The 16,512-nt window shown below is 43.0% G+C and overlaps 1 protein-coding gene across 2 annotated transcripts in view; it reads left to right on the top strand.

The window, feature by feature from the left end:
• LYN (LYN proto-oncogene, Src family tyrosine kinase) overlaps positions 1-14,192 on the top strand; it is a 100,564-nt gene extending 86,372 nt beyond the window's left edge. For both annotated transcript variants that reach the window (XM_084864910.1, XM_084864909.1), the window contains exons 12-13: positions 2,277-2,408; positions 4,016-14,192. In XM_084864910.1, the coding sequence (XP_084721036.1) occupies positions 2,277-2,408; positions 4,016-4,218 (335 nt within the window). In that variant the 3' untranslated portion in view covers positions 4,219-14,192. The remainder of the gene's footprint in view (positions 1-2,276; positions 2,409-4,015) is intronic.
• Positions 14,193-16,512: the final 2,320 nt, after the last annotated feature.

Below are 16,512 nucleotides of genomic sequence, written 5' to 3'. Positions count from 1 at the left end.
GGCCTTTTAATTGCAAATTAAAACATGGAAGTTATTACACACATAGAAGTAAATATAATGCTACAAAAATACACTCCCTTACTTTCCCACAATTCATACTATAAACATGAATCAAAAATGCACAGAAAGGCATACATCTCCCACTTCCTGGCACATTTCTCTTTCCTCCTCTTCTCTCCCCTCTTTCCCCTCCGCACCTCTCCCCTCTCCTCTTTTCCCCTCCCCTCCCCTTCTCTCCTCTCCTCTCCTTTCCTTTATGGAGGGCCACGTCTGGAGTCTCACTGGCTTTTCCTGTTCAAGACTCATCCATGTCACTGATGATCTGAGGATTCGGAAGGTCTCCCTCACGAACATTGAGTGAATATCTTTGCAGTGCTTTCTCTCTTCCGAAAGAGCCAAGCACTTTCTTGACATTCCTAAGAGTTATTAAACAAGGATTATTTTCCTTTTAGCTCCATGTGTGTTATTTCTGGAAAGGGCCTGCAGGACTTACAGAGGTGACAGACAGGTGGAAAACATTGCTTTGATTTGTGTAGCATCTCTCACCTCCATCATGTTTAAGGTAGTTTTTCCTCCTGCCTCAATCCTCTGTTCTCTCAGGTGGTTTATTACTCACCTTGACCTTAATTATCCTCAACAAAAGGCATGTGAAGGAGAACAGTTTGAGAAAACGCAGCTTAAAAAGTAGTAGCGAAAATCTAGTCAGTATTTGGAGCGTGGCAGGCACTATTCTAAGTACTTTTCGTACATTATCTCATTGATCTTTACAATAATCCTATGTGGTGGTGATGATGATGAGATCATGGTGATGGTGATTTCCGCCTAATAGATGAGGAAACCGAGAGGTCCAGCAGCTTCTGAGGTCCCATAGTAAGCGGTAGAGCTAGTTTTCAAACCCAGGACATCTAGCTTCAAAATACATGAGCTGGAATTTACTCCACTGCTTTTGTTGAATTTCACAGGCCTGGAGTCTCACAAAAATAACTGTTGTCATGAGTGAGACAGGTGGCTTGGCGTGGAGAGCTCGGATTCTAGAATCAAACAGTAATGCAGTTTACCTTCCATTGGTATTCACCTGAGCCAAGCACACAGATCAGCTGGGAGGGTTCAGCTGTTTCCTCATTTTACAGACGGAGGTGCCAGGAAGACACAAAGGCAGTAGTAATTTGTGGGGGGTCACAGCACACTGGGATCAGCAGAATCTCATTCAAACCCAGCCACAGCCACCCCCTCCCTCCACCCTACACCTGGACTGCTACCCCAGGAGTAGGGAGGGCGGGGTTTAGGGCTGGAATGTGCTACAGGGAGTGCACCACACACAAGAGCTGCTCTGTGAGGCTCCCTTCTGTCCATTTTGTTCTTATTCTGATTCCCAATTTTGGTCTGACACCACAAAAACATTATAAAGCAAAGACATGAAAAGGCAAACATCTTTTTAAAATTGTTAAGTTGTTGGTGGAAATCCCAGCCTGAGCCCCTACCTTCCTCAAGGTGACAGGGAGGGCCTTGGGCCAGCTTCGCCTCTCGGGTGACCTGGTGGCGGGGTGTCCCTTAGCCTCACCAGCCTCTGATGAGAAGCTTAGATCACCACTGTCTCATTCTGGGCAGATTGTCATCCTACCCGATTTCTAAAAGCCTAATAATGTTTGGTTCCATCAAAGGAAATCAGAAGACATTAAAGACTGGAGGAACATCTGACGTTCCTTTGGGTACAGGCTTAAGAGCTTTATCTACAGGAACATGTACATCAAGATGTATTTGCATTCCATATAAACATAGTTTGGTTTAATTATTAGAGAAAATGTAAACACGAAAGGTATATTCAGGGTGGGGCAAAAGTGGGTTTATAGTACAACAACTATAAATAATAGTGAATAAAGTCTGTTTCACATACTCATAACTGTAAACCTACTTTTGTCCCACCTTGTATATGCTTTGGAGACTGGCGTTGGGAGGCAAATGGACCAGCTAAGAAGAAACGCCTTTACCTTCTGCGTCGCATGCGTGTATAGTTAGGGTGGGCTGGTTAGGATATCTCTGGGCGGAGGAAACTCTGCTTCTTCACAGGGAAATGCCCAAATGAGAAACAGAGAAGGGAGGCCGACATTTTAAGTAGAACATTTTGTGTCATCGCTATTTCTTACTGTGTGTGTTACCTATTCAAAAAGAAAAATATGTAATTTTCTCAAAAGGAGGAAATTGTGAGGGTCACATGGCCATGGCCTTTTTGTGTCAGCTCAGAGGCACAAGTAAGACGCCCGTGTGTTCTCTCTTAGGTGCTAAATTCCCCATCAAGTGGACCGCCCCAGAAGCCATCAACTTCGGATGTTTCACTATCAAGTCTGATGTGTGGTCCTTCGGCATCCTCCTGTATGAGATCGTCACCTATGGGAAAATTCCTTATCCAGGTAGCCTTCATTTACCTTGCTCCGTTCAAGTATGCATGTGACCAAAAGGCCTAAGGCAGACCTGGTCGGTGCGGCTTGGTTGAACGTCAACCTATGAACCAAGAGGTCACGGGGCACCTGCCAGGCGGTCCCTGGGGACAGTCCTGTCTGCGGCCGGTCCCCTCCCCTGGCATGTGTGATAACTGTGTGGAGCCTCCCAGGTGCAGCTGATGGGATGACATGTCTTGCTGTCCCTTTCTGGGAGGCACTGCAGTTTCATGTTCCTCCTCTTGGCTCAGACCACTTCTGCCTCTGGCTGGCAGGTGCCTCCTGGCTCATCAAAGATAGACTTTAAGTTTCTGTTTCTTGTTCTTTTGAGGGGGGATAAATTAAAGAGGAGGAAAGGAAATGAGGCCAATGGTACCTACTTCACTATCTTAAAAGCCACACTGTAATGATATTTATATATGAATTTCTAAAGAAATTAGGGGAGCCAAAAACGGTTTGGCTCAGTGGATAGAGTGTCAGCCTGCAGACTCAAGGTTCCTGGTTCGATTCCGGTCAGGGGCATGTACCTTGATTGCTGGCACATCCCTATTGGGGGGTGTACAGAGGCAGTTGGTCAATGTTTCTTTCTCATCGATGTTTCTGACTCTCTGTCCCTCTTCCTTCCTCTCTGTAAAAAATCAATGAAATATATATATATTTAAGAAGCAACTAGAGGGGATTTTTGTGGTTGGGTTTTGTTTTGCTTTGTTCTTATTAAGAGAAAGGAGGTTCGAAAAATGGCAAAGTTTTCTGAAGCATCTTGTCTTTTCTGGCTGTTGCTTACCAGATACATGTAGCATCTCAGTGCCCTCTGTGAGTCAGAGCCAGGAAACACATCCTGTGCAGATAACACTCACCGGGGTCGCAGCCATGCTCAGGAAAAACTCATTTGCCCCTTTGGAAGCATTGCTGGGTGGGAGACGGTGGTCCCGTGGTAGCTGGTGCCTCTTCCCTCTCGCACACAGAGAAGCCCCTTAGTCTTTAAAGACGTCAGGGCTGCTGGGACTGCTGTGCTCCCATCGCCTGTCACTAACCCCCTGTTCTTTTCCAATGTCTACTCTGCTGCATTTTTCTCCTTCCTGTGCTTCTTCATCAACCTTCAGTCTTTCTAATTCCAAACCTACTCCAGATGTCCCTTCCTGCTCCCACCCACTTCCCTACCCTGGGGGCATCTTCCCCACTGGGCTGTGGGCCATTGGAGGACAAGTCTCTGTCATCATCTTCTTTCTGTGTCTCAGAGCTTAGTGCTAGCTCAAGACCCATAGTAAGTACTCAATAAGTGCTTGTTTAGAGAATGAAAGGTGGAATATGCAAGTGCTTGCCTTTTAAGATCACCAGCCAAAGGGTGTTTGCTAACAACAGACTAATTACCAAGGATCAGCTTGACTCTTAGGGTCTGGTTGAGGTCTCCTTCCCACTCTTTCTTTCTTTCATAAAACTCATCATTCAGTTGCTTTGTTTGTTGGTTTACTTGTACATAAAAAGATAGACTCCAAGTTTGTCTCTCCAAAGAAATTTCAATCGTTGTACTGTTGATATTTGGCTCTGTTGACTAATGAGTTTGCCGACCCCTGTTTCAGGGAGAACGAACGCGGACGTGATGACCGCGCTGTCGCAGGGCTACAGGATGCCCCGCATGGAGAACTGCCCGGACGAGCTCTATGAGATCATGAAGATGTGCTGGAAGGAAAAGGCCGAAGAGAGGCCCACGTTTGATTACTTGCAGAGCGTGCTGGACGACTTCTACACAGCCACGGAAGGCCAGTATCAGCAGCAGCCTTAGGACACAGGAAGCCCCCGAGCCCCAGGTTCTCACGTGCTGAGGTCATCAGCCACCCCTGCTTCCTGGAGTGAGGCTGCGTTACTCAGGAAGACAGTCTCTCTATGCGGAAAAGTATCCTCTTCTCACAGGCTGAGGCCCCCGGCTCTGCCCCTGGGCTTGCTCCCAGGTGGCCATCCTGCTCTGCTGGACACGAGTCTGAATACAGCCCCCTGTGCAGAAGACACCAGCTCTGCCCCAGGGGCGCCCACTGTGGCCTCTTGTTTACAATTGGATGTGCGGCTCAAAGGTGCCGAGGCCGTTTTAGTCAATCCCCCCACAGCAACAGAACTGAACTCACCTATAAAAGTAAAATAACCCGATGCCTATCGTGGCACGTGTCAGTATGTATCCCTGTGCTTCGGCTTCTTTGTTTAAACATTACTAATCCAACCTGTTAGGTTTTTCCCGTGATGTCAGAAGCTTCAACACCTTTCCCAGATTTCGGGGATCACCCCTTCCCCTACATCTGAGACTGTTGGACATTTCCGTCCGGGGAGACTGCCCAGGCTCCCGGAGAGGAAGCAGCCACGCTTTTCTTTAGAAGTGTCTTTCCTGTAGAAGTGTCTGTCCTCTGTGAGTCACGCAGAGCTGCTGAGTTCAGGGATGTGGGCCTCGCCAACTGCCCGGCCTTGCCCAGACCTACCAGGACTACCTGACCAAGGACTGTTTTCCAATGGTCCAGCTTTCCGATTCCACAACTTCCTCTATGCAGACTTTCATTGACAATGTAGTTTGGAAGAACAATGCAATTCTAATCTCTGCAGAACTGTACGGGGCCTTATGAAACGTAAGAATTTCCTTTATCGCTTCAAGTGATTTGAACATTATTTTGATGATCAAATATTAATGTTAGTTGTACTCGAAGTAAAAACTCCATGTGTGTTATAATTATGTTATAATTCAGCAGTTTTTCTAAGTGGTGTGAGATGTGTGTGAGTCTATTTATACAGAATATGAAGGAGATGAACGACTGAGGAGGCGCCGGTGAGTCCCTGTGGCCAGGGATAGAGGAGGTTTTTGTTTACTAAATTTTTCTTACTACTGTAAGCTTTGAATGGAAAATGCTGTGTCACATGTTTCACTTATACTGTCCTGTATATATCTAATATTTCTATTTTTGATTTTATTTTAATACACCTGGTCCAATAACATCTCAAGCTTTTTACTTGTGTCTCAGATTTTCAACTCTTGTCCATGTAAAAATGAGTACCAGTTGGGGGGCCAGATTGAGAGGTGATTCCATATGATTACATGGTTTAAAAGACTTGTACAAGTTCTGCCCCCATCCTTTGAGCAATTCAGCATGGAGAACTGAAAAGGATGCCTGAACATCTCTTTTTGGGGTTTGTTTTCAATTAGGCTTAGCAGACGCCATTAAAATATCACCTCGCATGCGTTGGCTAGACCTTGGGTACCTAGGGGAAGGGATAAAATATTCTACTTTTCCCTAACTTGTATCTCCTTTTCCTGTGTGATTTTTAAAAATGTCCTTTCTAAGATATTCTCCAAACCTGTTTCGCAAGTGCCATATTCACAAGACAGATTATCATCATGGAATCTCCGCACAGCTCATCACTTGATTGACGCCAGCGCACCCATCTGTACCCATTTTCTTTCACAGTCACACATGTGGCCCCACATATCACGTGGAGAGAAGGTGTAAAGAATTCCTAAAGCAAAAAGAAGTCTCTAGAATGACTAGATGTATCTTCACCTGGTTTTCTCTCTCCCAATTCTGCTTCCTTTTGACATGTTCACATTCAGCTTCTCCTCTCCGTCAAGCATGTGGTCCCTTCCTCATGGGTCTCCAGCAGCTCGGGCCATATCGCTCACCTCCAGCATGTGCTTCAGCCACATAGTGCTCCTTTGCAGTGGGATTCCACCTCCCCGTGGCTGACAGGCAAAACAAGGGGCCGAGTAGGTTTTTGTATAATCTCAGGGCATCCAGTGGTGTGCAGCAATTATTTTCATCATCACATCTCAGGCCACGAAGCACCTGGAAGATAGAATGCCCGCTCCCCAAGATTCTGCCTCTATTTGCACAACGAAAGTTTCCCCAGTGGATATAATGTTTTCTCAGGCCTGAGAGCCACTCCTCTAAGTGTTCACCCCTTTTGCAAAGTTATCTCAACAGCAGATCAGCTTTCTCTTTCCTCAGATGGTTTGCTTTCCCAAGGGAGGAATAGAGGAGAAAGGGAGAAAATGTTTTTGCCTTTTCCTTTTCTTATGGGCACAAGGCTCACTGAACTTAATGAAACTTAGAAGCTTCCCACTGGTGTCTTTAGTAGAAAGGGAGCCCAACCGGTTTTGGCTCAGTGGGTAGAGCTCCCACCTGTGGACTGAAGGGTCCCAGGTTCGATTCCGGTCAAGGGCATGTACCTAGGTTGCGGGTATATCCCCAGGAGGGGGTGTGCAGGAGGCAGCTGATCAGTGTTTCTAACTCTCTATCCCTCTCCCTTCCTCTCTGTAAAAAAACAATAAAATATATTTTTTTAAAAAAGAAAGAAAAAAGGGAACACTCACTAGGTGCCAACACAGCCCACCAAGCATGCCTCCCTGGATTCTGCTAGAATCTCCTAGAGAAGCACACTGTTCAGGCCTTCTTTTAGGAGAGGTTCTAAACCTCGGGAGCCTTGACCCCTGTCCCAAAGTGCACAAGAGGTCAATAGCAGGAGGATAGGACAAGGGCACTGAGATGTAAGTATCAACTCATTTCCAATTTTGCCTGTGGTAATGGCTTCTTTTTGATCTCTCCCTTTGCTCAACCCAACTACATCCTGGCAGTAGCTTCCAAAAGGTACTCAGTGCTGAAACCCCAGCATCCTTTTTTTTTTTTTTTTTTTTTTTTTTTAATGTATTTTATTGATTTTTTTACAGAGAGGAGGAGAGAGGAATAGAGAGCTAGAAACATCAATGAGAGAGAAACATCGATCAGCTGCCTCTTGCACACCCCCTACCGGGGATGTGCCTGCAACCAATGTACATGCCCTTGACCGGAATCGAACCTGGGACCTTTCAGTCCGCAGACCGACGCTCTACCACTGAGCCAAACTGGTTTCGGCTGAAACCCCAACATCTTGATACACATTCCACTGACAACACAGATGCTCATCCTGTGGCTCATCTAGCCCTTATTATGATTTGACTGCCACGTTCCACAACCAATCCATTGCTTGTGTTCTCGGCCACAAGCACCTCTCAGATGAGACCTCACCACCAGCCAGCCTCCCCTCAGGAACATCCTCTTCTGCTTCTGCTTCGTGGAATGGAGACGTCAGTTCTGTGTCCCCTACATTTTGACTAAGAAGTCTTTAGATTAAGTGGAGATAAGCCTTGCCTTCTTCCCGAGGTGTTTGCTCCCTTTTGTGGTTGGGCACTTTATAAAATTACCTCCCATTCAGATCACAGCCCCTGAAGGTCTGGCAGGTGCTAGCACTAGTCCACAGCTGAACAACCAGGTGCATTTAAGGTCACATAAGGAATAGGTTTGTTTCATATTATTTCCTAGTAAAATGAAGTACTTTTCTAGTGGTATCTCCCTGGCAGGTATTCTAAGTGGGCAAAAGAATTACTTATAAAATGCTCCACTGGAGTCCACATAAGATATAAGGGGAAATTTCTTGTAAGTAATTTCATTTTTACAAAAAAAGTCATGCATGCATTTATCATCATAAATTTTTTTTCATAAATTGTTTAAAAAGACAATTTATACAGAATATACTGTTGAATAAAATGCTTTGATAACATTTATGCTCCATTTTCTAACATGAAGATATATTAAACTGATAAAATTTTATCCCAGAAAGTTCTAATTTGATAGATGTATAGGAAGAAAGCCTTCCCATTTGATTTTTGTGTTCTTGTGAGTCTAAATGCTTCTGAAAGGAGCGCGTGCCAAAAATGTCACAGGATTCTCAAGACGGCCCCCATGAGATGTTGGCTGCAGCCCTTACATGTGACAGCATTGGGGCAGTCTTGGTGGCCTTTGTCTCTAGGTCCTTGGAAAACCATTAGAAATCATCTGACTTGGCCAATGTGCAATATCAACACAGAACTTCTGGAATCAAAGGTGGCTTTAGTCCCAGCACCAAAGGTAGATGCATATTTCAGAACAAGAAGGCAATCTGAAAATGTTTTACACTGATGCTGACCTTGGACCCCTTCATCGATAATCTGTTACCCTTAAGGTCAGATGGGTTTTGATTTCAGGTTTGTTTTTTGTGTTGTGGTTTTTAACTTAAAAGGTTAATACAAAGATTATTAACTAAATATTTGGTGGTGAACACTGCAAGGGAAAAGAAAACACATAACAACTTTTGTCAAATAAAATATTCTCGCCCTAACCGGTTTGGCTTGGTGGATAGAGCATCGGCCTGAGGATCAAAAGGTCCCAGGTTCGATTCCAGTCAAGGTCATGTATCTTGGTTGCAGGAACATCCCCAGCAGGGAGTGTGCAGGAGGCAGCTGATCAATGTTTTCCTCTCATCAGCGTTTCTAATTCTCTCTCTCCCTCCCTCTCTGTGAAAAATCAATAAAATATATTTTAAAAAATAAAATAAAATATTCCTGCAGAAACATGCCTGAACTCATACTAAGTGGGATGAATATAGCCTATACATTGCTTTAGGTCAGATTTTGCCTTCAAATGAGCTCAAGATGGGTTTCAGAGTTTTTTGGACTTTGGAATTGTGGGTAAAGGGACAGACCTGTACCCAGGGAGCTGGGAGGATGTGTGAGACCTTTTAATATCAGTGGTGTATCTGATTCAAATGGAGGACATGGGGAGGGTGGCTACCCAAAACCCATTATATGCAGGCATGTTCTAAGATGCAAAACAGTTATGTGTCTCTTTGAAACAACACAGTCATTAACATAATCTCTGATCACGTGCCCCTCAGGGAGGTCTGATACTTAGCTGATCAGTTGGGGAAAATAGCGGGTGGCTTCCGTCGTCCACAAGAGCTGCCAGGGTGCCGTGGTGGCAAGGATAGTGAAGGGATGCAGAAGCAGGCTGCATTCAGAGCTCAAAAAAGATGCTCCTTCACACGATAGCCAGACCACGTGGAGCATTACGTTCTATTCTGAACGCTTGATGGCAGAGCCTCAAATCTTAGCTACCCTGGAAAAGTCACTTTGTTGTGAGCAACAGGGTGTGCGTGAAAGATCGGGGAGCCTGCCAAACGAGGAAGTCTTATGGCCGTTCGTGGGAGTCACAGCACTGGTGTTTTGATGGGATAGATAAGTGAAATCATTTAAAAACATTTGCTGTCAAAGGATTATATTTCAAGTCTTTCTTTGTAAGACAGTTTTTCCAAAGTAGATCATCACTCCTACTCTCCTTTTTGTTAATGCACTTACCCCTAAGTCAGGTGTTCTGTGGGCTAATAGTAGTCACTCAGTACAGTGCTTCATTGAACAGTTCCATGAGCACAGGAACTGTGGGCGTGCGAGGGACATGGGTGTCTAGTCTCAGGTTGCCCGCTCTCCGGGGACAAGTACTGTGCCGAAGCAGGTAGAGCAAGGAAAATACCACAGGGAACGACCGGTACAGAATGTGAGGATCATTCTGAGATCACAGAGCTGATGACAAGAACAGGCTTTCTTCCATAAGTGACATTAGGAATTAACTTGGAAGGGGGACAGGGCCCAGTGGCTGGCTCAGTGGTTGAGCATTGACCTATGAACCAGGAGGTCACGGTTAGATTCCTTGGCAGGGCATATACTCAGGTTGCAGGATCAATGGTTCTCATCACTGATGCTGCCCAGAATATGGATTCTTCTCCCCTGTCCTTCCTGGAAGTAAACGGAATTGAACCAACCACATAATTTCCCCAACCTCAGCACAGCAGTGAGATGGGGTGCTGAGAAGAGTAGCAGCAAGGCTCTCAATTAGAAATCATGTCAGTGAGAAGCCTTATTTCTCATTTATCAGCTCATTTTATTTAGATTCTCAACCAGGGACACCTTGCTTATTTGCATAGTCTGGACAACGTCTTTCCTTTCTTTCCTTGGGTTAGACTCATACAATTTGACCCAGTTTTGTAAAATCTCATTATTAATCAAAACCTTTAAAAATATTGGACCTAATCAACTTCTAGAAATCTCAAATATCTGAAATAATGTAAAAATGCTTGAATAACTTGTAGGCTCCAATGTACTCATTTCACTACTATTTACAGTTCAGAAATATTGAAACTTTTTAAATAGCTGAGTTATTTATTCAGTCACTCTGTAGTAAAGACCTGATATGGGTCCAAAATTATGCAATACATTGAGGATATTTATGGACCGATTTTAGCCAATTAGAAAGGAAAGATGAACTGAATTGCATAGAAAGTGCATATGAAGTGAGATAATATCCATGATACATTCTTAAATATAGAAATTATCAGAATATAAAATTATTTACAATGATTACACCTATTCTTTTTAAAGTCATAAAGAAAAAAGAAAACACTTGAAGAGAGCACACTCAAATCTTAACAAAAATTGAACTGAGATAGTTTTCATCTATCTTTCAATTTCTGTTATTACATATTACTTTAATAATGGAATAGAAGAGAATAATGGAACTAAATTCTCTTTGTAGACTGAACAAAATTAATTAAAATAAACAAGTTTGGTTTTTAAAAATAAAACACACCACATAGTTGGGACTATGAAAGGAACACAAGAGCCAACTGAAAGTTTTCCCAAAAGCCAAAACTGGGACAATTTGAGTAACAAAATAAGTGACTTAGTATTGGATTACAAACCAGAGCATGAAAAAAAAAATACTCATGAATCCATACTGGTATAAATAGTTTAATAAATAAATAAATAGAGGAGAAGAGAAAATTTTCCCATGCAAAGTAAGCCCAAATAATTTATGTATTTTGCCTTCAAAGAGATGAAGCGTAACCCCACTCAAGTGTGCACTGCACACATGGACTTTCTCCCAAAGCGAATGCAGTCAGGCCAGACGGGGAGATAACTTCCTGTGGAGAAGCCTGACAAGCACCACCTCAGGCAGGTGATCAAAGCCACATCAATGGTGATTTGTCCTATTGATAGTGTGTGTGCTTGATATGAGACGATGAAATGGCATTTTACCTCTGGTCTTTCTCCCCCAAATCCATAGCCCCAGTCTGCTCATTAGAAAAGCATCAGATACATTTCAAAGGAGGGGCATCTTCCAATAGACCCCACCAGTAACCTTCCAAGCCATCAAGTTCATCAAAATCAAAGACAGTCTGAGATTCTGCTACAACAAGAGCAACAAACTAAGGAGACTTAATGGCTAAATGCAAAGTGGTGACCTGGATGCGACCTTGGAACAGAAAAGGGACATCTGGTTAAAACTAAGGAAATCTGAATAAAATGTGTACTTGACTAAAAACAACATGTCAATGTCAGTTCATTCTTTGTGACAAATGCACCATACTAATGTAGGATAGTAATCCAATACTAAATAGGGAAAACTGGATGCAAGGCCAATGAGAACTCGCTGTACCGTCCTTGAAAATTTTCTGTAAGTCTAAAACTTTTCTAAAAATAGAGTTTATTAGCAACAACAAAAAAAAGTAAACAAGTTTGTTCTTAGTACCAGGAAGTCATAGTTACTATCCTGACATTTACCTTTATCCAACATCTCAATTACATTATTTAAGAAGTCCATCTTTTCTTCCATTGTAGATCCTTATTTATAAAGTTAAAACTTCATTAGAACAAGTGAACAGAATGTTTTTATCTGACTCCTGAAAAACACAAAGTAACAAACCAACCCATACACTAAGCCTTCGATGGTTGGTAGTCAATTCCAGTCAAATACCTCAGGGGACAGCGCCATCTAGTGTTCTATCACGAAATGAACAAATGGTGGTTTCAGTAACTTCTTTTACCCTATCCTTTCTAGATGCGATCTTGGGACAGAAAAAGGACATTTGGTTAAAACTTCAATTCTACTTCAAAACTAGAAAGAAAAAAAGGGCAACATATCTCCACCCACCGCCAAGAAAGTATTCATAATCTCAAATGACTTGAGCAATCAAGTGGAAATAATTTTGTTTATAAAATGTTTACTTTATGTTCAAAACTTCAGTCCAAAACTAATATGCATGAAAGATATTTCATCAGAAACACAAACTTACAAAAGAGTGTAGTAAAAATTTTTTAAATTTACAAAATAAGTCTTATAAAACAGTAGATCTCAATTCTATATGTAGGTTTCAGAAACTGCAAAGCTATACATTAATATTGCGTTATTTAACTTTAACCCAACACTTTACATATAGTTTCCTTGCTTAATAAGTTTATGCTTATTTTAATATCATCATGTTATTCATAAACTTATACATTTAGTAAGAATAAACAGTGAGAGAGGAAAGCACGAGCTCAATTAAGGTCTAAAATTACTCAAGTGAAAACAATGAAATGATTGGTTAGCATATATTGCTTTTGAACCAGCATGACTTTTAAAAAATATGTCATAAAAGAAACACAGCTGAAATAACTGGCACCTTCCAATTGCAAATAACCAAAGTAGCAGTTTGCCTACAGTATAAAGGGCCAAAAGTTACTTTCCCCAAATTTCCTCTGTAATTGGCATATAGAATAAAGTGGGACAAAGAAAAACACTCCAGTTCTGGCCGGTTCAGTTGGTTGGAGCATCGTCTCATATAACAAACTGTGCGGGTTCCATCCCTGGTTAGGGCCCATAAAGAAGGCAACCAATTGTTCTCTCTCTCTCTCTTTCTCTCTCTCTCCCCCTCCACACCTCCCCCCCTTACCCAAGTCAATAAAAAACATGCCTGGTTGAGAATTTAAACAACAATACTCCAGTTAGTATAGTAGTCCCCACTTAGCTGTGGTTTTGCTTTCCTTGGTTTTTAGTTATCCACAGTCAACTGCAGTCTAAAAATATTACATGAAAAAGTCCAGAAATAAGAAATTCCTAAGTTTTAAATTGCACACAGTTCTGAATGGCATGATGAAATCTCACGTTATCTTGCTCCATCCAGCCTTGGCCATGAAGCATCCATCCCTTTGTCCAGCATCTCCATGCCGCATATATCCCTGCCTGCCGGATAGTCACTCAGCTGTCACCTCTCAAATCACCCTTATTTCACTTACGAATGGCTCCACACTGCAAGAGCAGTGATGCTGGCAATTTGGCTTTGCCAAAGAGAAGCCGCAAAGTGCTTCCTTTACGTAAAAGGGTGAGCGTTCTCAACTTGAGAAAGAAAGAAGTCATATGCTGAGGTTGCTAAGATCTACAATAAGAACGAACTTTGTGTTTGTGAAACTGTGAAGGAAAAAGAAACCTGCGCTACTTCTGCTGTCACATCTCAACCTGCACAAGTTATGTCGGTGTGTGACAGGTGTTAGTTAGGATGGAAAGGGCATTACGTTTGCGGGTGGAAGATATGAACAGAAGGCCTGTTCTTATTAATGACATGTTGGGCCAGAAAGCAGTGAGTCTATACAAAGACTTCAGCTAGGTGTCCCTTAAGATGAGTGATACCAATCTATTTACTGTAAGTGAGGGGTGATTTCACAAATTCAGGACTAGGTTTGGACTAAAAAATAGAAAAACTACTGGAGAGGGGGGAGGAGAGAGAACATTCACCTGTTTTATGTATATTGTTATAACTGTACTATTTTATTATTAGTTATTGTTAATTTATTACTGTGCCTAACTTATAAATTACACTTTATCTTAGGTATGCATATATAGGGAAAAACATAATATGTTACTATCCACAGTTCTAGGCACCTACTGGGGGTCTTAGAATGTGTCCCCCTTAGTGTAATTTGAATAGTCCTTTTGCCCCCTCTGATCACAAAGACATAGTAAGATAGACCCTTAAAGCAATTATTTCCACCCCGCCTTGGATTAAGAGGTGCAGCCTCGTATTAAGAAGTCATCTGTCAAATGGGGGGGGGGGGGGTTTGGGGGGGGAGAGGAGGGATCTGTAATACTTTCAACAATGAAAATAAAATGTACAAAAAGAAGTTATCTGTCAAATAAGATGAGTTTTTGCTTTTGTTTTTCCAGATTTCACTAAGATTCAGTTGGTAGAGAACTTAAAGTTTCTGATCATTTATCCAGGCTATAATTTATCTTAGTTTTCTTTTCTTTTTTTCACACAAAAACCTCTCTTAGGTTGGGGACTTAAAAGTTTTCCTGAACTCAAGCAACTTACTGTACAATTTAAATGATGCTATCTGGGGTATAGTATATCTGCTGACAATTTGCCCCATTTTATTAATTGATGTGGGTTTTTGTTTTTTTTAAGATTTTAAAATTGATTTTTAGAGAATGTTTAGAGGAAGGAGGGAGAAAACATCAATATGAGAGAGAATATGGATCAGCTGCCTCCTGCACACACACACACACACACACACACACACACATACACACACACACCGCCGTTGAGGACAGGTACCATGGGGAGGAGCTGCCTTTCCCTCCAACCGCCACAAAAATAGAAAAAAACAAAACACAGGCAGGAACTTTAAGAGAGGAAGGTGGGGATCTTAGGAGTGCTGGGTGCGGAGAATGGCCTTTGGCTGTGCTAAAATGAGGAATAGTGGGTCCCGGGTGAGGAAGACAAAATTCATCTCCTAGGAGCAGAGGAGTGCCAGTGGAGAGCCAGGAGAGGTGCCATCCCCGTGTGTGTGAGCCCCGAGTGTGTGTGGGCAGGCTGGGCAGGCCTCCCCTGCAGTGACCAGTGGGCTCCGGGACTCTCCCTCGCCGTCCATGGAGAGCAAAGTCACAGCTGCCACCGGATTTCATTAGTGAAGCCTCATCTATATAGGCTGAGGATGCTGCCCTGCACCCACAGGGGTGCAGACAGAAGAAAGTGAACTCCTGTGTGTGAAGATGTTTGCAGTGTCTGACACAGAACAGCCACCCCAGAAAAGATTTTTGTTTTTCGCCTCAGAAAATGGCATTAAGGATACTTACAAGTGAGAAATGCTGGGATCCAATCAGCATATTCCAGGTATCCGGAGGGGCTCTCGCTAAGGGAAATGCAATGTCGCCCTCTCCCACCAGGCAACCCAGAGCCCTCGGGCTGTGACACTAGGGACCCTTTCTCCTCTCCTGAACCTTGGACCCAGGCCAGCTCCCTGAACTGTCTTCTTCCTGGAGGCTCCCAAGGATGCTTCCCTCTCAGCGGCAGCCCCCTGGGCTTTTTATTCCCCAAAACAGGATTCTCGTCAGCTCCCACTTTCTTAGAAAGCGCCTTCTACTTAAAGGACTTATTATCGAGAACAGACACTATGAAAGAAGGCACAAAGTCCTGGTCCCCATGTCCAAATCCAGAGCTCTGCCTTCTCCTGGGAGGGAGGTTTCCACAGAGACCTCCTCCTCATCCCCATATCAAAGGGAGGGTGGGTTTAGTTCAATCTTCTGAGAGATGTCCATGGTTGTTGATTTTTAAATAACTGAAAATTGTAGACAATAAGCACATTTCCTTATTTAGTCATTGAAGTAGATTTCCGTTTTAATTCAATTCCTTACCACATGGTGTTTATTGTAACTTCAGGAATTGTTCACTGATTTTGCAAAATTTTATACATTACTGTGATTATAGAAATATACCTTAGGGTTGAATGGATTTAAAACAATGACTTTGTGTCATTGGTGAGTTAAAGCCCATATATATTTCAGAGGGAGAGATAGAAACATCAACGATGAGAAAGAACCATTGATCGGCTGCCTCCTAAATGCCCCAATACTGGGTGGGGATCAAGCCAGCAACTTGCCATGTGCTCTGACCAGGAATCAAACCCGGGACCTATTTTCACAGGTTTACCTTGAGACAGAAAGGCTGGTGTAGGATAAATTAGGGCTGGGTTCCTTAGATGGGATGTCTCACATTGGACTCTTCAGTCCTTTCCCTTGGAGGTCAGGCCTTTGTTAGGGAGAAGAGGCTCAGTGTTTCCCCAGACAATTCACTCAGGGAGCTTTTTGGAACCCTCCTGGGAACCTACCTGGTGAGGCCCCTGAGGAAAAATCTGTGCAAGGGCCCTATACCATGATTATAGCCCCGGTTTTCACTTTCATGTTAGTTTGCAAGCAACCTCCAATAGTCAAAAGATTGTTTCAGTACTCCAGCTTGTTCCAGGTATCCTATGGCTGTGATCAATTCTCTAGATTTGGGGATGGTGGCATACCAGGTGATCTCAGTTCTGTGACTGGAACAAGAAGTTTTGACATCAGCAGTAAGAACCGCCATTGGCTCTTAATGCTTCATCTAGGAAATTGTT

Source organism: Pipistrellus hanaki, assembly GCF_964339955.1.
Source record: "Pipistrellus hanaki genome assembly, chromosome: 17".
Classification (NCBI taxonomy): Eukaryota; Metazoa; Chordata; class Mammalia; order Chiroptera; family Vespertilionidae; genus Pipistrellus; species Pipistrellus hanaki.
This window is presented reverse-complemented; position numbering and strand designations above follow the sequence as displayed.